At 38.1% G+C, this 27,813-nt stretch overlaps 1 protein-coding gene across 34 annotated transcripts in view; it reads left to right on the top strand.

Annotated features, from left to right (window-relative positions):
• The window catches only part of EFCAB3 (EF-hand calcium binding domain 3), a 649,184-nt gene that overhangs the window by 147,610 nt on the left and 473,761 nt on the right, over nucleotides 1-27,813 (top strand). For all 34 annotated transcript variants that reach the window (XR_011383437.1, XM_070060541.1, XM_070060535.1 and 31 more), the window contains 2 exons: nucleotides 1,840-1,983; nucleotides 5,037-5,108. Coding sequence is in view for 33 of the 34 variants with exons in the window: in XM_070060541.1 (XP_069916642.1) it covers nucleotides 1,840-1,983; nucleotides 5,037-5,108 (216 nt within the window). In the remaining variant the exon portion in view is untranslated. The remainder of the gene's footprint in view (nucleotides 1-1,839; nucleotides 1,984-5,036; nucleotides 5,109-27,813) is intronic.

Below are 27,813 nucleotides of genomic sequence, written 5' to 3'. Positions count from 1 at the left end.
GTTTATTTATAGTTTAGTTGTAAAACATTTTGCTTTAGATTAGGATATCTAAAGATATCTAGATATGTGCTTTTGTTTCAAATATAGAACTTATAATTGGTCCACGTGAAGGTAACTAATGCCAAACAACAAATTATTTATAATATGTATTTGAGAACATTTGATATGAGTAGAATGCAGAACGGTATGAAAAAAGGTATATAAAATATGAGAGAAAAATAAATGAGAGAGAATGGTATATATAAAGATGTATAACAATATAGGAAGTAAGACTAAGGAATAGAACCAAAGAGGCAGAAAGAGGATGATTAGCTGTGAGAGAAGAAAATGCAGAGGTCAAGAAATCAGCTTGTAAAAGCGAAAGTGGATTGTCTTTCCAAAGAAATATTTAAGGGAGAAGTCTTCTCTTTCTTCCCCTCCTTGTCCTATTTCCTCATTTAGCCAAGAGAAAGTGATCTTGTGTGTCAGAACTCTTTGGGATGGTTGGAAGAAGTAGAATAGTCTCAACTCAGAGTCTCAACACTTGCATCTGAAATCTGCTGGAAAGAACTAGTTTCCTGAGGAAATTAGATGTGCAGATGGAGAGAACTAGGTGGCTTGTGGGAGAATATGATTTTTTAAATAAGCTAATTCTATAACTCTCTTAGGTACCAGTCCTTTGCCTCTTCTTCAGCATTTTTAATACTCTCTTTGATAAAGTAGAGATCATGACCTAAATAGTGATGTGGAGTATATATTGTGATTTGTCTAACTCATTAGTAAAGCAGTTGGAGATATGGTTGTAATCTTCAGTACCCTGTTTAAAGGAGAAAACTGGAAGTTAAAACTAGGGAAAATACATAATGCATGAAAGAATATCAAACATTTTTAGTTTCTTCACAGACAATATCTTCTATCTATTTTCTATAACCTTGAAAACCCTTCAGTATAAACTCCATCTACAAATTTTGTTGCCAGTTGACTTTTGTGTGTAGGTGTCTTTTAGTTTAAAAAGAAAGGATTAGGTTTTAACTTTCGGATTAAAAATTTAGACATAACATATTCATAAAGACTTAACACTCCTGCACTTTTTTGAGAGACTTTTAATAGAAGAATGAAAGTTTGAAGAATGAGCAAAAAAAAAAAAAAAAAGAATAGAATAGCAAAATATATAAGCAGAAGATAATTTAGAACTAATATTGATTTTTTAATAGAAGATTTATTTATTTGAAAGGCAGAATTCCAGAGAGAGAAAGGGAGAGACAGGGAGAGAGAGAGCAAGAGCGAGCGAGTGAGCGAGAGAGAGATCTTCCATCCTCTGGTTCACTCCCCAGATGGCCACAAGAGCTAGAGCTGGTCCCATCCAAAGCTAGGAACCAGGAGCTTTATCCAGATCTCCCATGTGGGTACAAGGGAAGATTAATATTACTCATTACTTGAAATTTCTGCAGTCCCATATAGACAGAATTCATCCTTGAATTATTTTTCAGTGATATAAAATTCTTTTTTTTTTCAGTGATATAAAATTAAATATTTTCTTAGGTGATGCAGTAATGGCTATACTTTATTTTTTTAAAAAATTGGTCATCTTATTTAGTTAAAATTTTTTTAAAAACTTAAGTTTTTGATAATGAAACTAAAATAACTGATCATCTAAGGGGAATAATTGGAATATAGATTTTTGGCTAATTTTAATAATTTAAGAATCAAAGATAGTATTAATTTAAATATATATACATATCTACATATGTTTGGACTTCAGTCTATAATTTTAGATATGTTATTATTCAGAAGTTTAGAAGGTAGGAAATCATTTCCAAACAGTACTAAGTATCTTAAAGAATCTCCATTTGTTTTCAGGTATAAACACTGCCCTCAAAAATGTCAACTTGATAAATGATGACAGAATTCCAGTTAATGACTTGAAAGATGCTTTTGAAGACCTCAATATCTCTTTAAAGCCTGAAGAACATCAGATGTTAGAGAAAACACTTGATGTTGATGGTATTTATAATCACTCTATAAGTTAATTTTTAAAAATTTTAAAGTCAATTTTTGTAATTTTCCCACTTGCCTTTCCTATCTTCCATTCATCACTCCCCAGGAAATGTTCTCATTATTTATCTCAATGGCAAAAACACTCTAACAGAACAGTTCTACTGAGATAATGTTTATGTTGTTAAAGAAATCTTTTATATATATATGTAAAGATTTTATTTATTTATATATGAGGTAGAGTTACAGACAGTGAGAGGGAGAGACAGAGAGAAAGGTCTTCCGTCCGTTGGTTCACTCCCCAGTTGGCCACAACAACCCTAGCTGCGCCAATCCAAAGCCAGGAGCCAGGTGCCTCTTCCCAGTCTCCCACGTGGGTTCAGGGGCCCAAGGACTTGGACCATCTTCTATTGCTTTCCCAGGCCATAGCAGAGAGCTGGATGGGAAGAGGAGCCGCCGGGACTAGAACCAGTACCCATAGGGGATTAACCTATGGCCCCTAATAAAGAAATCTTTTAACAAGATTGTAAGATAAAAATTCAAAATGTTTTATAGAATCATATATCCTGTGTTGATTTCATCGGGATATATTTGTTTGCTTTGAGCACCTATGATGTAAATTAGGGATGGTGGAGTAATTTCTGAGAAGTTTGTTCTGAAGTGAACTGCTGTTATATAGGAAGAGAGTAAGGGAGGAGTTTCTATTCACTGCCTGAAATATTTATGACACAAGGTAGATTAAGTGTGAATCCTCAGAGTTTCCGGAGAAAAGAATATGTAATTTTCAAATTTTGGTGGTTATTGTGTGTGCTTTTTGACTACTTCCAAATCAACTCCCAGAAGTATTTTCTTTTTTATGCTACTAAATGTTTGGCATTGCTTGATTAGTCATATTGAGTGGAGCCACTGTATGACACGGCTCCGGGGGTACGCTGTTGTCATCTCTGTGAACAACACTCCTGTTGGTGTCATGCAGTACCTGGTCTGCATTTCTATATGTGGCAGACCTGATCTTGACATACAACAATATGTCAAATGTTATGTAACATGTGATATAGTCAAAGAAATGTATTTATATTTAGCAAACATTCAATCTAACTGGCAACATGAGATACAGACAACAGAAAGGTATAAAACAATACAGGAGGTAAAAGTTCATTGAATTCAATGTTATGTGGCAACTCTGAGTAATTCCCAGAGAAACAGTGATGATATTGAGCTATGTAAGAGTTCAGAGGAGAGCTGTTTCATTTACTCAGCAAAAATTTGTTGAGTATCTAATGCTTGGTAGGCACTAAATGTATAAAGATAAAAGATCATTTTTCAAGAGCTTACAGTCTTTTGAGATAACAAGCAATGAAGGAGATGACATTGAAGTTGAGTTTTGAAATAGAAGTAACAGTTAGCCAAGAATCAGAGATGCCGGTGTGTGCCCTGGAAGGAGTTAGGAGTGAATACTAAGTATATGCGAAGTGTAGAAGGAGGAAGTTAATGGAGAAGTCAAGGAAATTCTAGTAGTTCAGAATATCTGCACCAGGACCAAGGACCAAGGCATGTATGTGTATTTCTCTGTAAGCTCCACAGAGTTACAGACAGGGGTGTGGGGGAGAGGGAGGGAGGAGAGAGAGAGGAGAGAGAGAGAAATTTTCCATCTTCTAGCACATTTTCTAAGTAGCAGAAACCCCGCCAGGGTTGGGCTGGCTGGAGGCAGGAGCCAGGAGCTTCTTCTGAGTCTTCCATATGGTGCAGGGACCCAAGTACTTGGGCCATCTCCCAGTGCTTTTCCAGGCCATGAGCAGAAAGCTGGATTGGAAGTGGAGCAGCTGGTACTCAAACTGGCGCCCATTTGGGATGCTGGCATCACAGGCTGCTGTTTAACCTGCTACACCACAATGTCAGTCCCACATAGTGCATTTTTATGTGAATCAAAGTTTGATTAGCATGGAGCATGATAGAGAAGGAAAAATGAGGTGGTAATATAGTCAAGGGAAGATCAATGAGAGTTTTTATTTGTTTCTGAATAAAAGGATTTGAACTTTGTCTTGAAGTCTCTGAAGAATTATCAAAGAATTCATTTGAACAATTTGAAGTTGAAGAATGGCATGATTAATTTTGTATTTTATAATAGGTATTATGCTAAGGATTAAAGGAGGGTGAGTTTAGAAACAAGGAAAACATGTAATAATCCTGGCTAAAATTTATGTGTTGAACTAAGGCATTGACTCTTGGGATAGAAAGAGGGGAACACATATGAGACTGAAGAAGTCAAAGTTCATCATTGTTTGATTAAGTCAGCAAAGGAAGAGAAAGAGGAATTGAGGATGAGTAAGAGTATCTGACCTGGAAGACTTCTTACATGGTGATGCCTTTTAATATGATGTTGAACCCAGGAGGCAAATCAGGTTTTAGTCGAGGGATGATGTCTTCAGATTTTTTTTTTTTTTTTGACAGGCAGAGTGGACAGTGAGAGAGCGACAGAGAGAAAGGTCTTCCTTTGCTGTTGGTTCACCCTCCAATGGCCGCTGTGGCTGGCGCACCACACTGATCCGTAGCCAGGAGCCAGGTGCTTCTCCTGGTCTCCCATGCGGGTGCAAGCCCAAGCACTTGGGCCATCCTTCACTGCCCTCCTGGGCCATAGCAGAGAGCTGGCCTGGAAGAGTGGTAACCGGGACAGAATCCGGCGCCCTGACTGTGACTAGAACCTGGGGTGCCGGTGCCACACGTGGAGGATTAGCCTAGTGAGCTGCGGGGCCGGCCAGATGTTTTGTTTTTAATATGGTTGTGGACAGGATTGAAAATGTACAGTAGACAGTAGTGTAGGGTAGAAATAGAAGCTTGGAAGTCATAAGCACACAGTTTATGGTTCAAGAAAATCCTGGGAACATTTGAAGATTACAATGAGAAGAGAACCAAGAGAACATGGGCTGAACAGAGTAGAGAACACAAAACTGTACAGAGTAGAAAAATCATAAGATGCTTTAAGGAGGTAGTAAGTAAACCTATTTAGCTTAACAGATTCAAGAAATTGTTAATTTATCTTTGTACTATTTTTCTCTTTACAGAAAAAGGATATATTTCCCTAAAAACTGCACTTTTAGCACTGAAGAACAATAAGCGTTTAGAAGATTTTAGAGGTGAGGATAATGGGAAGTTTCATTCATATTTAGAATATAGGCTACACTATGATTGTTTAAAATAATGGGCCACTTGGATAAAAGTATGCTAACATGCATTTGTATAGTGTTTGATGTTTTACCAAGAACTTTCAGTTTTGCGAAACAAGCATTATATTCGCAGGACAAGAGATTTTAAAACTGTATTATAATTTAATGGTTTGGTTTAAAAATGATTTTATGCTGTAACTTACAAAATTTTGTGTGCGTGGTGCAGGGGTAGATGGAAAGATAAATCATTTACATAAAATATAACCTACAGGGTCTAATGAATGGTGTATATTTATTATTGTATGAGTTAAGGTGGGGAGGTAGAGGAGAGGGAGAGGGAAAGGAGAGGCAGAGGAGAGGGAGAGGGAGAACACAGGGAGAGGAGAGGAGAGGAGAGAGGAGAGGAGAGGAGAGGAGAGGAGAGGAGAGGAGAGGAGAGGGAGAGAGATAAGACAGGGAGAGGATAGAAGAGAGGGAGAGGGAGAGGGAGAGGGAGAAGACAAGGAGAGGAGAGGGAGAGGAGAGGAGAGGAGAGGGAGAGGAGAGAAAAGGGAGGAGAGAGGGAGAGGAAGGGAGAGGAGAGGAGAAGGAGGAGAGAGGGAAAGGAGAGGGAGACAAGAGGAGAGGGAGAGGAGAAGAGGAAAGGAGAGGGAGATGGGGAGAGGAGAGAAGAGAGAGGAGAGGGAGGAGAGAGGGAGAAGAGGAGAGGGAAAGGGAGAGGAGAGGAGGGGAAAGGAGAGGAGAGGGAGGAGAGAAGGAGAGGAAAGGGAGAGAGGAAATCTTGCATCCGCTGGTTTGTTCCACAAATACATGAAACAGCCAGAGATGGATCATGCTGAAGCCATTAGCTGGAACTCCATCTGGGTCTCTCACATGGGTAGCAGGAATCCAATTTCTTGGATTGTCTGCTTCCTCTTAGGGGCATTAGTGGAAGCTGGGTCAGAAGTAGAGATGGAACTGCATCCCAGGGGCTCTGATATGGGATTCAGGCATCCCAAGTAGGGACTTAACCTGTTACATCGTAACTCCTTTCTGATTTTATATATTTAGGTATTCACTCCTTAGTTAATATAATTTTGCTTATCTTTTCAAAGAGGGACTCTTCATTTTGTTGATTTTTTAAACTTTCCATTTCATTTGTTACTGCCTTGAGTTTTATCTTTTATTTCCTTCTAATTTTAGATTTGGTTTGTTCCTGGTTTTCCATTTCTTTGAGGAAATAGATATAATATAGTGATAAGTTATTTATTGATATTTTATGCTTTTTTGATGCAGATATTGATTGCTATGACCTTCCTTCTTAGTACTGGTTTTTCTATATCTCATTGGTTTTGGTATGTTATATTTCTATATTTATTAATTTCAGAAAAAATTTAAATTTTCTTCTTAATTTCTTTGTTGATCTGATGGTTTTTCAGGAATAAATTATTTAATTGTTATGTATATATGTGATTCCCAAGTTTTTCTTATTACTGATTTCTAGGTCTATTGCATGTGGTCAGAAAAGATACTTGATTTGATTCATATTTCTAAAAATTTGTTTAGACTTGTTGTGTGTATGTGTATGCTGCAGTCGTTGGATGGAATGTTCTGTAGATATCTGCCTGTTAGTTTCAGTTTATCTAGGGTGCAGCTTAACTCTGCTATGTCTTTGCTGATTTCTGTCTACGTGGTCTGTCCATTTCTGAATGTGAGGTGTTAACAGTCATACTATGATTGTATTGAGTCTATTTCTCCCTTTAGGGTTATTAATATTTGCTTTATGTATCCAGGTGCTCCAGTATTGAGTTTATCTATTTATCTATCTATCTATCTTATCTATCTTTATACATGCACATACACAATAGTAATATCCCTTGCTTGATTGAATGTTTCATCATAATGTAATAACCACCCTTGTCTCTTTTTACTGATTTTGATCTAGAATCTATTTTCTATTATATAAATATGGCTGCTCTTGCTTTCTCTGGGGTTTCATTTGCTTGGAATATCCTACCCCTTCCTTCACTTTAAGTCTGTGAATGTCCTTAGATGTGAAGTAAACTTGTAAGCAGCATAAAGTTTGGTCTTTTTAAAAAAAGATTTATTTTTTCACTCAGTTTTTTTAAACATAAGGTATATTTTTATTTTTATTTATTTATTTACTTATCAAAAGCAAAAAGACCCTAGTTTAGTGTGAATATAGACAATGGCCATAAACAATAATTGAAATGAAAAATGACCATTTCACCCATATACACTAAATTTTTAAGTAATCACAGATCATTAAAACTATAGTAGTATAACTCTTCATTGGTTTCACAAAGGTATAAAACAAGGTTTTACAAAACTATATTTATAGCAATACTGACACAGACATTTCTTCTTTTGCTGTTTGTTCATTTAAATTTGAGCTTCCTCATATAAGGGAGCGCATGTGGTATTTGTCTTTTTGGGTTCAGCTATTTCACTCAACATGATGTCCTCCAATTGCATCCATTTTGCTGCAAATGATAGAATTTCATTCTTTTTTTTATAGCTGAATAATATTCCATTGTATATACATTTTCTTTACCCATTGATCTGATTATGGACACCTTTGATATGTCCAAATTTTGGCTGTTGTGAACAGTTACTATGAACATGTTGGTACAGGTACCACATTGACATACTGTGTTCAAGTCTTTTGGGTATATACCAGTAGTGGGATTGCTGGGTCTTATGGCAAGTCTCTTTCTAATTTTTTTTAAAGATTTATTTATTTGAAATACAGAGTTAGAGAGAGAGAGAGAGGTAGAGACAGAGAGAGAGGTCTTCCATCTGCTGGTTCGCTTCCTAGATGGCCGCAATGGCTGGAGTTGTGCCGATTTGAAGCCAGGAACCAGGACCCAGGAGCTTCTTCTGGGTCTCCCACACGGGTGCAGGGTCCCAAGGACTTGAGCCATCTTCTACTGCTATCCCAGGCCATAGAAGAGAGCTGGATTGGAAGAGGAGCAGCCGGAACTAGAACCGGCACCCATATGGGATGCCAACGCTTCAGGCCATGGCTTTAACCCAATGCACCACAGCGCTGGCCCCCTGTCTAGTTCTCAAAGAAATCTTCACACTGTTTTCCACAGAGGCTGCACTAAGTAAGTATTCCCCTTTGTCAACATCGTCCTCTGCATTTGTTACTCTCTGTTTTGGATTTTAGCCATTCTTACAGGTGTGAGGTGATATCTCACTGTGATTTTGATTTGCATTTCCCTGTTGGCTAGTGATTTTGAGCATTTTTTCACATATTTGTTGGCCAGTTGTATTTCTTCTTTGCAGAACTGTCTTTGAAATCTTTTGCCCATTTCTCAACTGGACTGATTATTTTTTTGTTGTTGAGTTTTTAAAGTTGCTGATATATTCAGGATATTAATCCTTTGTCAGATAGTTGGCTTGAAAATATCTCAAAAATCCAAGAATTCTTCCTCTAAACCAGTATCTTGGAGTGTTTCCCTTTCGTTTTCTTTTAGTACTTTCGTAATCTCAGGTCTTAAATTTAAGTCTTGGTCCATCTTGAGAGTGTTTTTTGTATATGGTGAGAAGTATGGATCTGATTTCATTCTTCTATATATATAAATCCAATTTTTCCAGCACCATTTATTGAAGAGACTATTCTTACTCAGCTGTATGGTCTGAGCACTTTCGTCAAAAATCCGTATATATGTGGATTAATTTCTGGGCTCTCTATTCTGTTCCATTCATGTATGAAACAGTTTTTATGCAAGTACCATGCTTTTTTTTTTTTTTTTAAGATTTATTTATTTATTTGAGAGATAAAGTTACAGACAGAGAGAGGGAGAGACAAAGGTCTTCCATCCACTGGTTCACTCCCAAAATGGCCCCAATGGCCAGAGATGAGCTGATCTGAAGCCAGGAGCCAGGAGCTTCTCCTGGGTCTCTGACAGGGGTGCAGGGGCCCAAGCACTTGGGCCATCTTTCACTGCTTTCCTAGGTCATAGCAGATAGCTGGATTGGAAGAGCAGCAGCCTGGACACTTATATGAGATGCTGGCACTGAAGGCAGAGACTTAGCCTACTATGCCACAGTTCCGACCCCCATGCTGTTTTAATGACTATAGCATTGTAGTACGCTTTGAAGTCAGGTATTTGATGCCTCTGGCCTGCTTTCTCTTGTTCAGGAGGACTTTGGCTATTCTGGTCTTTTGTGATTCCATATGAATTTTAGGGTTGCTTTTTCTAATTCTGCAAAGAAAGTCATTGGTATTTTGATAGGAATTACATTGAATCTGTAGATTGCTTTAGATAGTATAGACATTTTAATGATATTCTCTGATCAATGAGCAAGGAATATCTTTCTAATTTTTTGTGTCCTTGATGATTTCTTTCATCAATGTTTGTTAATTTTCATTGTAGAGATCTTTTACTTCTTTCATTAAATTTATTCCTAAATTTTTTATTTTTTGGTGGCTATTGTGAATGGGATTTCTTTCTTGATTTCTCTTTCTGTGAGTTCATCATTAGCATACAAAAAAGCTACTGTTTTTTCTTTTGTTTGTTTTATAACCTGCAACTTTACTGAATTGGTTTATCAATTCGAACAGGTTTTTGGTGGAGTGTTTGGGTTTTTCCATGTGCAATATCATGTCAACTACAAACATGGATAATTTGACTTCCTCTTTTCCATTTTTGACACCCTTTATTTCTTTCTCCTCCCTAACTGCTCTTGCTAAAATTTCCAGTACTATATTTAATGAGAGTGATAAAAGTGGACATCGTTGTCCTAGATCTGTTGGGAAATCCTTTCAGCTTTTCTCCATTTAGTTTGATATTGGCTGTTGGTTTGTCATATATAGTCACTGCAATTTTGAAGAACGTACCTTTATCTAATTTGTGGAGGGTTTTTTCATGAAGGGGTGTTGAATCTTACTAAATACTTTCTCTGCATCTATTGAGATGACCATGTGGTTTTCATTCTTCATTCTATTTATATGATTATGATATTTATTGATTTGTGAATGTTGAACCACCCCTGCCTTTCTGGGATAAATCCCACTTGCTCGTGATGTATGATCTTTTTTATGTGATTTTGGATTCAATTTGCTAGTATTTTGTTGAGAATCTTTGTGTCTGTGTTCATTAAAGATATAGGTCTTTGGTTTTCTTTTTGTGTCATGTTATTTTTGGTATCAAAGTAATGCTGATCTCATGAAATGATTTTGGCAAAGTTGCATCCTGTTCAATATTTTTGAATAGTTTGAAGAGTGTTAGAGTTACTTCCTCTTTGAATGTTTTATATAATTCAGTAATAAAGCCATCAGGTCCTGGACTTTTCCTTGATGGAAGTCTTTTGATTACTGCTTTGATCTCTTTGCTTGTTATGATTCTGTTTAGATTGTCTGTATGTTCTTTTTTATTTTTAATTTGCTCTTTTAAAATTTGTTTTTACCCTTATAAAATAGAAAAATCAACACAAAAGACATTTGATTTAGGCAGCTGCTATTTTGTTTTTTAATCTACCTAATCATTTTATAGGTAAAGGTAGAACAATTTTATTATTGATACTGTCCTTTTATTGCATTTGTAGCTTTATGAAAAAGAGTGATAAAGCCAAACTTAATATTTAATCAACCAAAACAATAAAGCACCTAAGACTATAAGATCTTTAGTTAAAATCAAATCAAGTTGGCTGGCGCCGTGGCTCACTAGGCTAATCCTCCGCCTTGTGGCGCTGGCACCCCAGGTTCTAGTCCTGGTCGGGGCGCCGGATTCTGTCCTGGTTGCCCCTCTTCCAGGCCAGCTCTCTGCTGTGGCCAGGGAGTGCAGTGGAGGATGGCCCAAGTCCTTGGGCCCTGCACCCCATGGGAGACCAGGATAAGTACCTGGCTCCTGCCATCGGATCAGCGCGGTGCGCTGGCCACAGCGCGCTGGCCGCGGTGGCCATTGGAGGGTGAACCAATGGCAAAGGAAGACCTTTCTCTCTGTCTCTCTCTCTCTCACTGTCCACTCTGCCTGTCAAATAAATAAATAAATAAATAAAATAAAACCAAGTAAGTAAAGAATGAAAAACAACTCTTACCTACTCCCTACTCATACTTGGGAGTATGCCTAAGGCCTGACTATCCAGAGAATTACAGGTTGACTTTCCTAGGTTCCTCCTGCCAGTGTGATGCAGTGGAGCTCAGATTATGGTGTAGTTCGGGACTTTCAGAAGAACTTGTTAAAATGCGAATCTGTGGCCCATCACAGTCCCTTCTGAGATAGAATCTCAGCAGATGGGAAGCTGTCATCTGTATGTTGATTTTTGCAAGTGGTTCTGATGCATCCCACGTCTCATTCTGGTGTAGATAATTATTTTAGGACATCCCTGCAGGTCTGAAACCTTCTTCCCCTTTCCCTAGATGTGAAGAAGTGAGATTATGGTTGAATAACACTGGATAGTTTAGGATCTCCAAACAGAATACATCCTTGGTTCCTAAAAAATGAAATGTTGATAAAGTAGCCACAGGTGCTCATTGCTATAGACGCCAAAAAATTATGAAATCCTGCCATCTTCTTGATCACTGAAAAGGAAGGGCATTTTTGGTATATATAAATATAGGTCAAAATATACATTCACAATGACTTTGAGGCTTTAAATATCCTGTCTCCAATGAGGATACTATCTTCCATCCATAAGAAAAAAATTTCTCTGACAAAACTGATGTTTGGACAGAGATCCTACTCTGTCCTTAATGTGCTGTGCATTGAGATTTAATGCTATAACGAGTACTCAAACAATATATTTCACTTTGTGTTTCTATGGGGGTGCATACTGTTGAAATCTTTACTTAATGCATACTAAACTGATCTTCTGTAAAAAAAAAAAAAAAAAAGAAATTATCAATTCCCAACTTGACTCTCACTGGGATTAAACATGACAATAGGTCTGATCTGATTTCATCATCATTTAAAAAAAATCTATTATTTTTCACTTTATGTTTCTGTGTGGGAGCAAACTGTTGAAATCCTTACTTAATATATACTAAGCTGATCTTCTGTATATTAAGATAATTGAAAATGAATCTTGATGTGAATGGAAGGGGAGAGGGAGTGGGAAAGGGGAGGGTTGTGGGTGGGAGGGACGGTATGGGGGGGAAGCCATTGTAATCCATAAGTCGTACTTTGGAAATTTATATTCATTAAATAAAAGGTAAAAAAAACAAAAACAAAAACAAAAAAAAACAAAAAAAACCTGATGTTTGTGTTTTCACTTTTCTCAACACTTTCAGAGTCCACATTGCTGAGATTAAAAATCTTAGATTGTTTACAAATATATGTTTGAGTTAAACTAGTTTGCAAGTTCTTTCTTAAATTTAAGGTGAACAGGGCCGGCGTCGCGGCTCGCTAGGCTAATCCTCTGCCTGCGGCGCCGGCACCCCGGGTTCTAGTCCTGGTTGGGGCGCCGGATTCTGTCCCGGTTGCTCCTCTTCCAGGCCAGCTCTCTGCTGTGGCCCGGGAGGGCAGTGGAGGATGGCCCAAGTGCTTGGGCCCTGCACTCACATGGGAGACCAGGATAAGCACCTGGCTCCTGGCTCCTGGCTTCAGATCAGCGTGATGCACCGGCCACAGCGCACCGGCTGTGGAGGCCATTGTAGGGTGAACCAACGGAAAAGGAAGACCTTTCTCTCTGTCTCTCTCTCTCTTTCTCACTGTCCACTCTGCCTGTCAAAAAATAAAAATAAAAAAATAAAAAAATTTAAGGTAAACAAATTTCATGTAATTCATATATACAGATTTAGGAGCATAGTGATACTTTCCACCCTATATTCCTTCCCACCCATGCTCCCACCCTTCTTCCTCCTTCCATTCTTATTCCCTCTCTTAATATTTACAATGATCTACTTTCAGTCTACTTTATACTCATAAGATTAACCTTACACTAAATAGTTCAACAAATAGTAAGAAGAAAAAAGTTATTATTCCTCAACAGTAAAGACAAGGGCTGTAAACAATCATTGAATCTCAAAATGTGAATTTCACTCTTATACATTACATTTTTGGTGTTCTATTGTTTAGCATACATCAGGAAAAATATATGGTATTTGTTTTTCTGGGACAGGCTTATTTCATTAAGTATAATGGTTTCTAGTTGCATCCATATTGTTGCAAAAGACAGGATTTCATTTTTTTTTTGTTACTGAGTAGTATTCATAGTGTATATATACCACAGTTTCTTTATCTAGTCGTAAGTTGATGGACATTTGGCTCAATTCCGTATCTTAGCTATTGTGAACTAAGCTGCAATGAACATGGGGGTACAGATAATTCTTCTATATGCTGATTTCATTTTGTCTGGGTAAATTCCCAGGAGTAGAATTGCTGGATCATATAGTAGATCTGTTTTCAGATCTGAGGTACCTCCATACTGTCTTCCATAATGGCTGCTCCAGTTTACATTCTCACCAACAGTGGATTAGGGTATCTTTTCCCCCACATCCTTGTCAGCATTTGTTGTTTGTTGATTTCTATATGAGAGCCAATCTAATTGGGGTAAGGTGATACCTCATGTGGTGTTTTTTTTTTTTTTTTAAGATTTATTTATTTGAAAGAGTTACACAGAGAGAGAAGAGGGAGAGGAAGAGGGAGAGAGAGGGGAAGAGAGAGAGAGAGAGAGAGAGAGAGAGAGAGAGAGGTCTTTCATCTGCTGGTTCACTCCCCAGTTGGCTACAATGGCCAGAGTTGTGCCAATCTGAAGCCAGGAGCCAGGAGCTTCCTCCAGGTGTCCCACGTGGGCGCAGGGGCCCAAGGACATGAGCCATCTTCCACTGCTTTCTCAGGCCATAGCAGAGAGCTCAATGGAAGTGGAGCAGCCAGGACTCAAACCAGTGCCCATATGGGATGCCAGCACTGCAGGCAGTGGCTTTACCCACTACGCCACAGTGTTGGCCCCCTCATGTGGTTTTGATTTGCATTTCTCTGATGGCTAGTGATCCTGAGCATTTTTTCATGTGTCTATTGGCCATTTGAATTTCCTCTTTTTAAAAATGCCTCTTCAAGGGTTTTTTTTTCCCACTTCTAAACTGTATTATTTGTTTTGTTGTTGAATTTCAAGCTCTTTATAGATTTTGGATATTAACCCTTTATCAGTTGCATAGTTTGCAAATATTTTCTCCTATTCTGTCAGTGGCCTCTTCACTTTGATGAGTGTCTCTTTTGTATTGCAGGAGCTTCTCAGCTTATTATAATCCTATTTGTCTATTTGGCGTTGGCTTTGATTGCCTGTGATTCTGGAGTCTTTTCCAAGAAGTCTTTGCCTATGCCAATGTCTTACAGAATTTCCCCAATGTTCTCCTCCAGTAATTAGATGGCATAAAGTAATAGATTTACATCCTTGATCTATTTTGAATGTTTTTTGTATAAGGTAAAGGTAGGTAGGGTGCATGTGGAAATCCAATTTTCCCAGAAACATATATTGAAGAAACTGTCCTTTCTCTAAGGATTTATTTTAGCTCCTTTGTCAAAGATTAGTTGGTTGTAGATATTTGGATTGATTTCTGGAGTTTCTATTCTGTTCCATTAGTCTAAATGTCTATTACTATTTTTGTGCCAGTACCAACCTGTTTCGTTGACAATTGCCCTGTAGTATGTCTTGAAATCAGGTATTGTGATGCCTCCAGCTTTGCTTTTGTTGTATAAGGTTGCTTTACCTATTCAGGGTCTCTTGTACTTCCATATGAATTTTAGCATCACTTTTTCTAGATATGAAAAGAATATCATTGGTATTTTGCTTGGGATTGCATTGAATCTATAAATTACTTTTGGTAATATGGACATTTTAATGATATTAATTCCTCCAATCCATGAACATGAAAGAGTCTTCCATTTTTGTGTCTTCTATTTCTTTCTTTAATGTTTTTTTAATTTTCATCATAGAGATCTTTCACCTTGAACATTGTTTTTAAGTTTTCTAATTTCTTCTCCGTCTTTTGGTCTGACTGAGATATTTTCAAATATTTCTCTTCTAGCTCATATATTCTTTCTTTTCACCAAGTCTGATTTTAAGGCCATCCACCGTATTTTTTATTTGATATATCGAATTCTTCATTTTTTATTAAAGATTTTTATTTATTTATTTAAGAGGTAGAGTTACAGACAGTGAGAGGGAGAGACAGATAGAAAGGTCTTCCGTCTGCTGGTTCACTCCCCAAATGGCTGCAACTGCCAGAGATGCACCAGTCCGAAGCCAGGAGCTTCTTTCAGGTCTCCCACTTGGGCCATCTTCTACTGCTTTCCCAGGCCATAACAGAGAGCTGGATAGGAAGAGGAGCAGCCAGGACTAGAACCAGCACCCATATGGGGTACTGGCACCGCAGGCAGAAGATTAACCTACTGTGCCACAGTGCTGGCCCGAATTCTTCATTTCTAATATTTAAATTTCATGGAAATTTTTCCTCCATGTCATGTATGGATTTCTTTAACCCATGAATTTACTTTTCATTTATTCTGAGCAATGAGTAATCCAATGATTAATCTTCTGAATTCTGTTTCAGACATTTCAACAATCTCTTCATCTTCACATCCTAATATTGAAAGTTGAGTTCCTTTGGGGGAATCATGTTGTTCTCCTTCTTGTTTATTGAATTTCTCTGTTTATTTTTAGGCATTTGTGAAAATACTTGTTAGTTTTCTCATATGATAGATTTTATCTTTGAACTATGCCTCTGTGGCTCAGAGGAATATCTGCTCTTTCAGTGAATGCCCAGAGGCATGTGCTGGGTGTAGCCAGGGAGCTCTGGTCAGTGCTCCAGGATGAGGTGAAGGGAGTATCCAAGGTGACACCCAAATTGGGAGTGGTAGATCTCTATTGCCAGCAAAGGGGAAGGTATGATCACCTCATTAGTATAATCACACCCTCACCTCCCCTCCTCCAAGGTGTTAGCCCACAGTGGGTGCATCACTCAGCTGCACAAAGGATCTGTGCAGTGCTCATTGTGAGATCAGATTCCATTGTAATGACCCACCCCAGGAAATCAGGGAGCTCTGAGCCTTTGACACAGGACACATTGATTTCCCAGAGACCACCCAGCTACACCCTGTGCCCTATCCTGTGGTCACAGAGTTCCCACAGTCTCAGCATACGAGGCTGTTACAGTCTTGAGATGTGGTTGATCTGCTCTGCCTCGTTAGCCTGTCCTATGAAGAGTTCAGAGATGTTCCCAGAGCCAGCTGCCTATGAGTGCTCCACCTTGGCAGTTTGAGTCCTGGAGCTTTTGATATGCTGAGAGGCTGGGGGCGTCTCACAGTCCTGTACGGGTGCTCAGCCTCTTGTTAACTCTCTCAGCCAGACTCAAAACCAGTGGGGCGTGCATTTTTCCCTCTGGTAAAATTCCCAGATCATGTGCACTCACAAGAGCAGCCTCCGCTATTACTGATGTCAAAATGGTACCCTCTCCTTACTGGTTGCCAGGTGTCCTTGTGGGGTTATGGGGGAAAAGAAACATGCTTTTATTTGCTGGGTTATGTGGGTACCCTGCTCCCTATTAGGGCTCCAGGCTGGACTCAAAGACAGTGTGGTCTGTGAGGCTCTCCCTCCCGCAATAGCACCAGTGGCAGGAGCTGCTGGAGTCTGCTCTTCTCACCTTGCTCTCCACAGCTCCCGTTTCCTCTTTCTCTGGGCTGCAGGGAGAATGTGTGGTGTCCAAGCTCACTGCTGCATGTCTGCACTTTCCTTGCAGATCTATGGCGTCCCTCTTCCATCTATAGCATTCCACTGCAGATTTCTCTACAATTATCCCCTGGGAATGTACTTCCTCCACTTCTTTTCTGCTATTTTCGCTTCATTTAAAGTCTTTTACCTATTCAGCCATCTTGGCTCCCCTCTCTGTCTATATGTTCTTGATTTAATCTTGGTAGGTTATATGAATCCAGGAATCTATCCATTTCGTTGAAGTTTTCCAGTTTATTAGCATATAGTTCTTCTTAGTAGTTTCTTATGATCCTTTGTATTTCAGTGATGTTGGTTGTAATGTCTTCTTTTTCATCTCTGGTTTCATTTATTTGAGTATTTTCTCTTTTTTCTTTGTTATTCTGGCTAGAGGTTTATCTATTTTGTTTATTTTCTCAAAAGACCAACTTTTGTTAATCTTTTGTATTTTTTTAGTTTTAATTTCATTTGTTTCTGCTCTCATCCTTATTATTTCTCATCTCCTGCTGAATTTGTGTTTGGTTTGTTCTTGTTTTTCTAAATCTTCAAGATGCATTCTTAGATCTTTAATTTGAAACATTTTTCTCTTTTTTTAATGTAAGTTAATGCTATAAACTTCCCTTTTAATACTGTTTTTGCTGCATCCTACAGGTTTTGATATGTTTTGTTTTCATTTTCATTTGTTTCAAGAAAATTTTTGATTTCCTTTTTAAATTCTTCAATGATCCATTGATCATTCAGTAGCATGTTATTTAATTTCCAAGTATTTATGAATATCCTATTGTTCTTGTTGATTTCTAGTTTTATTACTTTATGGCTTGAGAAGATACATGGTATGATTTCAGTCTTTTTAAATTTACCAAGACTTGATATGTGACCTAATATGTGGTCTATCCTAGAAAATGTTCCATGTGCTGATGAGCAGAATGTATATTCTGTAGCTGTTGGGTAAAATGTCCTGTACATGTTGTTGGATCCCTTTGTTCAGTAGTATGTTTCAACCCCAATGAATCCTTAAAAAAATTTTTTTTAGAGGAAAGGTTTATTATTGGGTGGGGGAAGCCTGACAGGTTGAGGAGAGAGGGTAAGAGGATAGAGAGAGAAAGAGAACTTAAGAGAGTATGTGTTCATGTTAAACCTTTGCTGGCAGGGGGCAGGTAGGGAAGTAGGAGCAGTGAATCCCATTAGGATGGGGGTGGAGCTGACAATCAGTGGTTGGGCCATGGGGCTTAGGCCCAATGTATCTTTATTGTCTGTCTTCTCACTCAGTGTTTTTAATTGGAAAATTAGCCCACTTACATTCAAGGTAATGTGAGATAATGTCTTACTACTGCCATTTTGATATTTGTTTTCTAGTTTTATTGTAGTTCATTTTTTTTCATTCTCCTTCACTTGTAGTGTTTCTTTGTGGTTAAATGTGTTTCTGGAGTAGTGTGTTTTGATTCTCTCTTATTGGTTTTTGTAAGTCTATTATAGATCTAGCTTTTTGCTTACTAGGAGGCTTACCAAAACATTTTTGAATATAAGAAGCTATTTGAAATGGTAACAACTGATCATTTATTATAAATATAGGAAAAGAAACAAAAAAGAAAGAGATAAATAATATTAAGAACTCTGCATTTCACTGTAATCCTTCTCAGTTTGAATTGTTGATGTCCCATTAACATCTTTAGATTTTGCCAATCTCTTTACTTTTTAATATGGTTATTATTTTCAATTGTTTACTTTTTAGTTTTTATACTAAATATATGAATGGTTTACATACAAGAACACTTTGAATTTGTGTACACAGTTACTATTGCCAGTTTTATACCTTTTGATATTTTAATTTGTTAGCATCTCTTTTAGTTTGAAGAACTTCTGGCATTTCTTGTAGAATAGATATGGTGGTAATATATTCTCACGATTTTTGTATGTCTATAAATGTCTTCATATCCAAAGGATAACTTTGGTGGAAACAGTATTCTTGGCTGTCAGATTTTCCCCTCTGTACTGTGAAGGTCTCATCCCACTCTCTTTTGGCCTTTGATGTTTCTGCTGAGAAGTCTGTAGTCAGGTGAATTGGAATCACTTTTGTTTTATTTTTATTTTTTTTCTATTGTGTCAGATGACCACTTGAAACTGTGTAGCTTATCTTTGAGCTCACTGATCCTTCTGTTCGATCTGTTCTACAATTGATGCCTTCTATCACATTTTAAATTTTGTTTAGTATTGTTAGGAAAAGAATTACAGATTGGTGCTTCCTCGCATGGGGTGGCAGCAAAATGTTAGAAGAGGTGCAGAATAGAGAGGAGGCAGTGTATGAATTTACAGCCGGACCCAATTTATTCAGAGAAAATAAGTTTGTAGAGGTGGGTGACCAACTGCCCATGTACACAATGATGGAACACGTGGCAGAAGGCCCCGACCCCAGGGACCAGGCCCTTTTATATTTTAGGAAAGCTGGGGATGGGGGTGGGGTAGGGGGCAACATGCTAAGGGAAATTCCTGGAACTGGTCTTTCTTTCTTTCTTTCTTTTTTTTTTTTTTTATTTGACAGATAGAGTTAGTGAGAGAGAGAGACAGAGAGAAAGGTCTTCCTTCCGTTGGTTCACCCTCCAAATGGCCACTACGGCCGGAGCTGTACCGATCCCAAGCCAGGAGCCAGGTGCTTCTTCCTGGTCTCCCATGTGGGTGCAGGGCCCAAGCACTGGGGCCATCCTCCACTGCCTTCTCGGGCCACAGAAGAGAGCTGGACTGTAGGAAGAGCAACCGGGACTGGAACCGGCACCCATATGGGATGCCAGTGCTGCAGTCGGAGGATTAACCAAGTGAGCCATGGCTCTGGCCCCCTGGAACTGGTCTTTCAAGTGTTCCAAGCAACTGATCTTTTGGGTGGCTGAGGGGTTGGGGTGGGGTATGAAGGCAATAAGATATGAAACATTGAAATTCAAGGGCAATAAATACATTCCAAAGTTTATCTCTTTTGGGCAATGAGGGAGAATGACTGAGGCTTATTTCCTTGTTCCATCAAGTATACTTTTGAGTTGAAGAGTTTCTTTTCTTTTAACTTTTATTTAGTAGATATAAATTTCCAAAGTACAGTTTGTGGTAAATGGCTTTTTCCCCCCATAACTTCCCTCCACCACAACCCTCCCATCTCCTGCTCCCTCTCCCATTCCATTCACATCAAGATTCATTTTCAATTATCTTTATATACAGAAGATCAATTTAGTATATATTAAGTAAATATTTCAACAGTTTGCCCCCACACAGAACACAAAGTGCAAAATACTGTTTGAGCACTAGTCATATCATTAATTCACATTGAACTACACATTAAGGACAGAGATCCTACATGAGGAGTAAGTGCACAGTGACTCCTGTTGTTGACTTAACAAATTGACACTCTTTTTTAAGGGATCAGCAATCTCCCCAGGCTCTAGTCATGAGTTTCCAAGGCCATGAAAGCCCCCTGAGCTCACTGACTTGGACCTTATTTTGACAAGGCCATAGTCAAAGTGGAAGTTCTCCCTTCAGAGAAAGGTACCTCCTTCTTTGATGGCCCTTTCTTTCCACTGGGATCTCACTTGCAGAGATCTTTCATTTAGGTCCTTTTTTTTTTCTCCCCAGAGTGTCTTGGCTTTCCATGCCTAAAATACTCTCATGGGCTCTTCAGCCAGATCCAAATGCCTTCAGGGCTGATTCTGAGGCCAGAGTGCTGTTTAGGACATCTGCCTTTCTGTGAGTCTGCTGTATATCTTGCTTCCCATGTTGGATCGTTCTCTCCCTTTTTGATTCTATCAGTTAGTATTAGAGGACACTAGTCTTGTTTATGTGATCCCTTTGACTCTTAGACCTATCAGTGTGATCAGTTGTAAACTGAAATTGATCACTTGGACTAGTGAGATGGCATTGGTACATGCAACCTTGATGGGATTGTATTGGAATCCCCTGGCACATTTCTAATTCCACCACTTGCGGCAAATCAGCTTCAGCATGTCCCAAAATGTACATCCCCTCCCTCTCTTATTCCCACTCTTATATTTAACAGAGATCACTTTTCAGTTAAATTTCAACACCTAAGAATAATTGTGTGTTAATTATAGAGTTCAACCAATAGTATTAAGTAGAACAAAAAAAAATACTAAAAGGGATAAAGTATTAAATTGTACATCAACAGTGATGACAAGGGCTGATCAAGTCACTGTTTCTCATAGTGTCCATTTCACTTCAACAAGTTTCCTTTTTGATGCTCGGTTAGTTGTCACCTATCAGGGAGAACATATGATATTTGTCCCTCTGGGACTGGCTCATTTCACTCAGCATGATGTTTTCCAGATTCCTCCATTTTGTTGCAAATGACCGGATTTCAATTTTTTTACTGCTGTATAGTATTCTACAGAGTACATGTCCCATAATTTCTTTATCCAGTCTACTGTTAATGGGCATTTGGGTTGATTCCAGGTCTTAGCTATTGTGAATTGAGCTGCAATAAACATTAAGGTGCAGACAGCTCTTTTATTTGCCATTTTAATTTCCTTTGGGTAAATTCCAAGGAGTGGGATGGCTGGGTCGAATGGTAGGGTTATATTCAGGTTTCTGAGGAATCTCCAGACTGACTTCCATAGTGGCTTGACCAGTTTGCATTCCCACCAACAGTGGGTTAGTGTCCCTTTTTCCCCACATCCTCACCAGCATCTGTTATTGGTAGATTTCTGAATGTGAGCCATTCTAACTGGGGTGAGGTGAAACCTCATTGTGGTTTTGATTTGCATTTCTCTGATTGCTAGTGATCCTGAACATTTTTTCATGTGCTTGTTGGCCATTTGGATTTCCTCTTTTGAAAAATGTCTATTGAGGTCCTTGGCCCATCTCTTAAGTGGGTTGTTTGTTTTGTTAATATGGAATTTCTTGATTTCTTTGTAGATTCTGGTTATTAAACCTTTTTTATTGGTTGCATAGTTTGCAAATATTTTTCCCATTCCGTCAATTGCTTCTTCACTTTCCTGTTTCTTTTGCAGTACAGAAACTTCTCAATTTGATGCAATCCCAATAGTTGATTTTGGCTTTGACTTCCTGTGCTTCTGGGGTCTTTTCCAGGAAGTCTTTGCCTGTGTGTATATCTTGCAGGTTTTCTCCAATGTTCTCGAATAATTTGATGGTGTCGGGTCCTAGATTTAGGTCTTTAATCCATGTTGAGTGGATTTTTGTGTAAGGTGAAAGGTGGGGTCTTCCTTCATGCTTCTGCACGTGGAAATCCAGTTTTCCCAGCACCATTTATTGAATAGACTGTCCTTGCTCCAGGAATTAGTTTTAGATCCTTGATCAAATATTAGTTGGCTGTAGATGTTTGGATTGATTTCTGGTGTTTCTATTCTGTTCCATTGGTCTATCCATCTGTTTCTGTACCAGTACCATGCTGTTTTGATTACAACTACCCTGTAGTATGTCCTGAAATCTGGTATTGTGATGCCTCTGGCTTTGTTTTTGTTGTACAAGATTGCTTTAGCTATTCGAGGTCTCTTGTGTCTCCATATGAATTTCAGCATCATTTTTTCCAGATCTGAGAAGAATGCCTTTGGTATTTTGATTGGTATCATATTGAATCTATAAATTGCTTATGGGAAAATGGACATTTTGATGATATTGATTCTTCCAATCCATGAACATGGAAGATTTTTGCATTTTTTGGTATCCTCTTCTATTTCTTTCTTTAAGGTTTTGTAATTCTCATCATAGAGATCTTTAACGTCCTTGGTTAAGTTTGTTCCAAGGTATTTGATTGTTTTTGTGGCTATTGTGAATTGGATGATCTTAGAAGTTCTTTCTCAGCTGTGACATTGCCTGTGTATACAAAGGCTGTTGATTTTTGTGCATTGATTTTATATCCTGCCACTTTGCCAAACTCTTCTATGAGTTCCAATAGTTTCTTAGTAGAGTTCTTTGGATCCCTTAAATAAAGAATCATATCATCTGCAAAGAGGGATAGTTTGACTTCTTTCTTCCCAATTTGTATCCCTTTAATTTCTTTTTGTTGTCTAATAGCTCTGGCTAAGACTTCCAGAACTATGTTAAATAGCAGTGGTGAGAGTGGGCATCCCTGCCTGGTGCCAGATTTCAGTGGAAATGCTTCCAACTTTTCCCCATTCAATAGGATTTGGCCATTGGTTTTTCATAAATTGTTTTGATTGTATTGAGGAATGTTCCTTCTATACCTAGTTTGCTTAGGGTTTTCATCATGAACGGGTGTTGTATTTTATCAAATGCTTTCTCTGCATCTATTGAGATAATCATATGATTTTCTTCTGTCGTCTGTTAATGTGGTGTATCATATTGACTGATTTGCACACCTTGAACCATCCCTGCATACCAGGGATAAATCCCACTTGGTCAAGTGGATGATCTTTCTGATGTGTTGTTGCATTCTATTGGCCAGTATTTTATTGAGGATTTTTGCATATGTTAATCAGGGATATTGGTCTGTAATTTTCTTTCAATTGTGCATCTTTTTCCGGCTTAGGAATTAAGGTATGGTGGCTTCATAGAAATAATTTGGGAGGATTCCCTCTTTTTTGATCGTTCTGAATAGTTTGAGAAGAATTGGAGTTAGTTCTTCTTTAAATGTCTGATAGAATTCAGCAATGAAACCATCTGGTCCTGGGCTTTTCTTTGTTGGGAGGGCCTTTATTACTGTTTCAATTTCTGTCTCAGTTATATGTCTGTTTAGGTTTTCTCTGTCTTCCTAGTTCAATTTAGGTAGTTTGTATGTGTCCAGGAATCTATTCATTTCTAATAGATTTCCCTGTTTGCTGGCAAACATGTCCTTGTAGTAATTTCTGTTGATTCTTTGATTCTTTTTATTTCTGTGGTGTCTGTTGTTACGTTTCCTTTTTCATCTCTGATTTTATTGATTTGAGTCTTTTCTTTTTTTAGTTAGTTGTGCCAATGGGGTGTCAATTTTGTTTATTTTTTCAAAAAACCAGCTTCTCGTTTGGCTGATCTTTTCTAATTTTTTTTTTTGATTCAATCCTGTTGATTTCTTCTCTGATTTTTTTGATTCTTTTTTTTTTTTTTTTTTTTTTCAGGCAGAGTGGACAGTGAGAGAGAGAGACAGAGACAGGGAGAAAGGTCTTCCTTTGCCGTTGGTTCACCCTCCAATGGCCGCCGCGGCTGGTGCACTGCGGCTGGCGCACCGCACTGATCCTAAGGCAGGAGCCAGGTGCTTTTCCTGGTCTCCCATGGGGTGCAGGCCCCAAGTACTTGGGCCATCCTCCACTGTACTCCTGGGCCACAGCAGAGAGCTGGCCTGGAAGAGGGGCAACCGGGACAGAATCCGGTGCCCCAACCGGGACTAGAACCCAGTGTGCCGGTGCCGCAAGGTGGAGGATTAGCCTAGTGAGCCACGGCGCCGGCCTCTTCTCTAATTTTAATTATTTATCTTCTCCTACTAGATTTGGGTCTGGTTTGCTGCAGATTTTCTAGATCCTTGAGATGTATTGAAAGCTCATTTATTTGGTGCCTTTCCAATTTCTTGATGTAGGCACCTATTGCTATAAACTTTCCTCTTAACACTGTTTTTGCTGTATCCCATAAGTTTCGATATGTTGTGCTGTTGTCCTCATTTACTTCCAGAAAGTTTTTGATTTCTCTTTTGATTTCTTCTATGACCCATTGTTCATTCATGAGCATGTTGTTCAGTCTCCATGTGTTTGCATATTCTCTAGGGATTTCTGAGTTGCTAATTTCCAACTTCATTCCACTATGGTCTGAGAAGCTGCATCATATGATTCTAATTCTTTTGAATTTGCTGAGACTTGCTTTATGGCCTAGTATGTGGTCAATCCTAGAGTAGGTTCCATGTACTGCTGACAATGTAAATTTTTTTGTGTAGGATGAAAAGTTCTGTAGATATCTGTTAGAAGAGTTGTTGTTTGATTCTTAAAAATTATTTTTTTCCTGTCATAGCTCTGTTAGTTCTTTGTGTAATTTCTCTGTGTCTCTTGATGTTTATTGAATTTTGTTAAAAGAGATATTTTACAATCTCTTTCAAAATATTTGTAATATCAGTTCCTATCTGACTGATTTTTGATACCTTGATGCTTACTGGCATATGGCATTATCTGTGCATTGAAGGATTTGTTATTTAGTCTTCACGACCTGCCTTCATTTGTTTCTGTACTTCCAGAAATTCTAAGCAGCTGGCTTAATTTCTGTGATTCTGTAAACACTTCTGGTATTTTAACACTAGATGGTGCCATGAGTTGTGGTTTACTATGATTCTAGTTGACCCAACTACTAGAGCCATCATCTGCTGCCCCTAAGGTGCAGATTAGCAGGAAGCTGAAATATAGAGCAGAGCTGTGACTTGAACCTGTGTACTGCTAAGTGGTATATGAGTGTCCTAAGCAGTGTCTTTATCACTCTACCAAATGCCTGCCTACAATTGGATGATTATTATTATTGCTGTTCAGTTCCTCTTATATTTTGGATATTAATCCTTTGTCAAAGGTATGGTTTTAAAATGTATTCTACTGTTTGATATATCTTTATTTTGTCTCTTTACTTGTCAATTGTTTCCTTTGCTGTATAGAAGCTTTTAGCTTGATATAATCCCATTTGTCTATTTTTACTTTTGATTCCTGTGCTTTTGGGATCCTATACAGAAATTCTTTATCCATTCCAGTGTCCTAAAGTATTTTCTTTTATAATTTCATAGATTCAGATTTTGTATGTAGGTCTTTAATCAATTTTGAGTTGAGTTTTGTTTATAATGAGAGGGGTCTAAGTTTTGTTCTTCTGCATGTGGATATCTAATTTTCCTAGCGTCACTTATTGAAGAAACTGACCTTTCTCTAATGTATATTATTAACCTCTTTGTTATTGATTATTAGTGTTTTCTTGATTATAATCTTGTTCAAATCACTTAATCTAAATGTAATATATAAATAATTACTCTACATAATAAATATGAACTATCTTGTGTGCTTCATAGGAATTTTTTGAGAGCAAATTAAGTTATTTCCATAGAAATGCATCATAGGCTATAAAGGACCAGTCAAACATAAAGTATATCATTCCAGAGGATTAATAAAAATAAAAAAATAGAGATTATATGATGAAATAAGGGCAAAAACAGACCACCCATATGAGAAGATCAACAGTAATGGAATGAGAGAAATAGAATAGTAGATATACTTGACCCTAGGATAGAAGAATGGAAACTATGAGGATGTGTAGAAAAAAATACTGAATATCAATAATGAAATAACAGACATTTTCTTCATACATTTGGTATGCACAGTGAAGATTGAGTAAGTATTATAATATACAATAAGGTTTTTGTTTTTTAGGTGCCTAAAGTGAGATTGAAAAAAAAATTTAAAACAGTGCACTAGGGCATGTTAAGCCGCTGCCTGAAACACTGGTATCCCAAATAGACACTGATTTGAGTTCTGGCTACTCTATTTCTGATCCAGCTCCCTGCTTATGCACCTGGAAAAACAGCAGAAGATGGTATTAGTGCTTGGGCCCCTGTACCAAGTTGGGAGACCTGAAAGAAGCTCTTTGCTCTGGGCTTCAGCCTGGCCCAGTCATGGCTGTTGTTGCCATTTAGGGAGTAAATCAGTAGATGAAAGATCTCTCTCTCTCATCGTAACTCTGCCTTTTAAGTAAATAAATAAATCTTAAAAAAAGAAATAGTACACTGTATCATATGGCATTAGCTATAAGAGCAACAGGTAGATAAAAGGTATAAGAATGAACAATGATAATATGGGAAAGATTGAAGGAGCAAATGGACATTTGGTTGTTGAATTAAGAATAAGAATTCAGTTGGGCATTCTTGATGGTCAAAGGACCTATTAGGTAGGAATGATCTGATGTCTATGGAGAGTACTAAGGAATGTACATTGCAAAGTACAGGATGCCTGAGTTGAAGTTTCTCCCAAATTTATAATAAAATTTTAAAGTATACTACAGCTATCATATTGCTAGGTGTTTTTTTCTAGTTAGAAAAATTTTGCCTGCACACAAAAGCAGTGTCAGCAAACTTATACCTAGGAAATCCAATCATCACAGTTAGAGGTTATAATTCCAGATCTCAACATACGAAATTTAGATTGACCATTCTGTTTTTTGATAAATATGGATTTTTCCTAAATAGAATAGGTAAGTTCTGTGAAGTGATGAGTAGGATATTTACTTTCAGTAACAAAAAAATTTCTACAAAATCTTTCAGAACGTCAGGAATTTCTACCATGATGAAATTCTTTTGAACCAAAGTATTTTATGTGTATTAGGCTATCAAACTGTTTACTAGAAGGGAGATAGGCATGTGGGAATCTCCTCCGATATATATTTTTTAAAGATTGGTTTATTTGAGATGCAGAGTTATAGACAGAGGGGTTTTCCATCTGCTGATTCACTCCCCAAATGGCCGCAATGGCCAGAGCTTGGCTGATCTAAGGCCAGGAGCCAGGAACTTCCTCCTGGTCTCACATGTGGATGCAGGGGCCCAAGCACTTGGGCCATCTTCCACTGTTTTCCCAGGACATTAGCAGAGAGCTGGATCAGAAAAGGAGCAACTGGACACAGTCCAGTGCCTATATGTGGTTCCGCGGCTGCAGGCAGAAGCTTAACCTATTACACCACAGCACTGGCCCTCCCCCTAACATTAACATTAGTTTTCAATTATTAAAAAAAAATGATTCTCAGTCCCATCAAGGTGGCATGTACGTGTACATCTCATTAGTTAAAGTGATCAATTTCAGGTCACAATAGATCATAATGATAGGTCTAAGAGTCAAAGGGATCACATAAACAAGACTAGTGTCCTCTAATACTAACTGATAGAATAAAAAAGGGAGAGAACAATCCAACATGGGAAGCAGGATACACAGCAGACTCATAGAATGGCAGATGTCCTAAACAGCACTGTGGCCTCAGAATCAGCCCATAAGGCATTTGGATCTGGCTGAAGAGCCCATGAGAGTATTTTAGGCATGGAAAGCCAAGACACTCTGGCAAAAACAAACAAACA

This window comes from Oryctolagus cuniculus, chromosome 17 (genome assembly GCF_964237555.1).
Source record: "Oryctolagus cuniculus chromosome 17, mOryCun1.1, whole genome shotgun sequence".
Lineage (NCBI taxonomy): Eukaryota > Metazoa > Chordata > Mammalia > Lagomorpha > Leporidae > Oryctolagus > Oryctolagus cuniculus.
The sequence above is the reverse complement of the archived record's forward strand: the minus strand, read 5'-3'. Positions and strand labels throughout refer to the sequence as shown.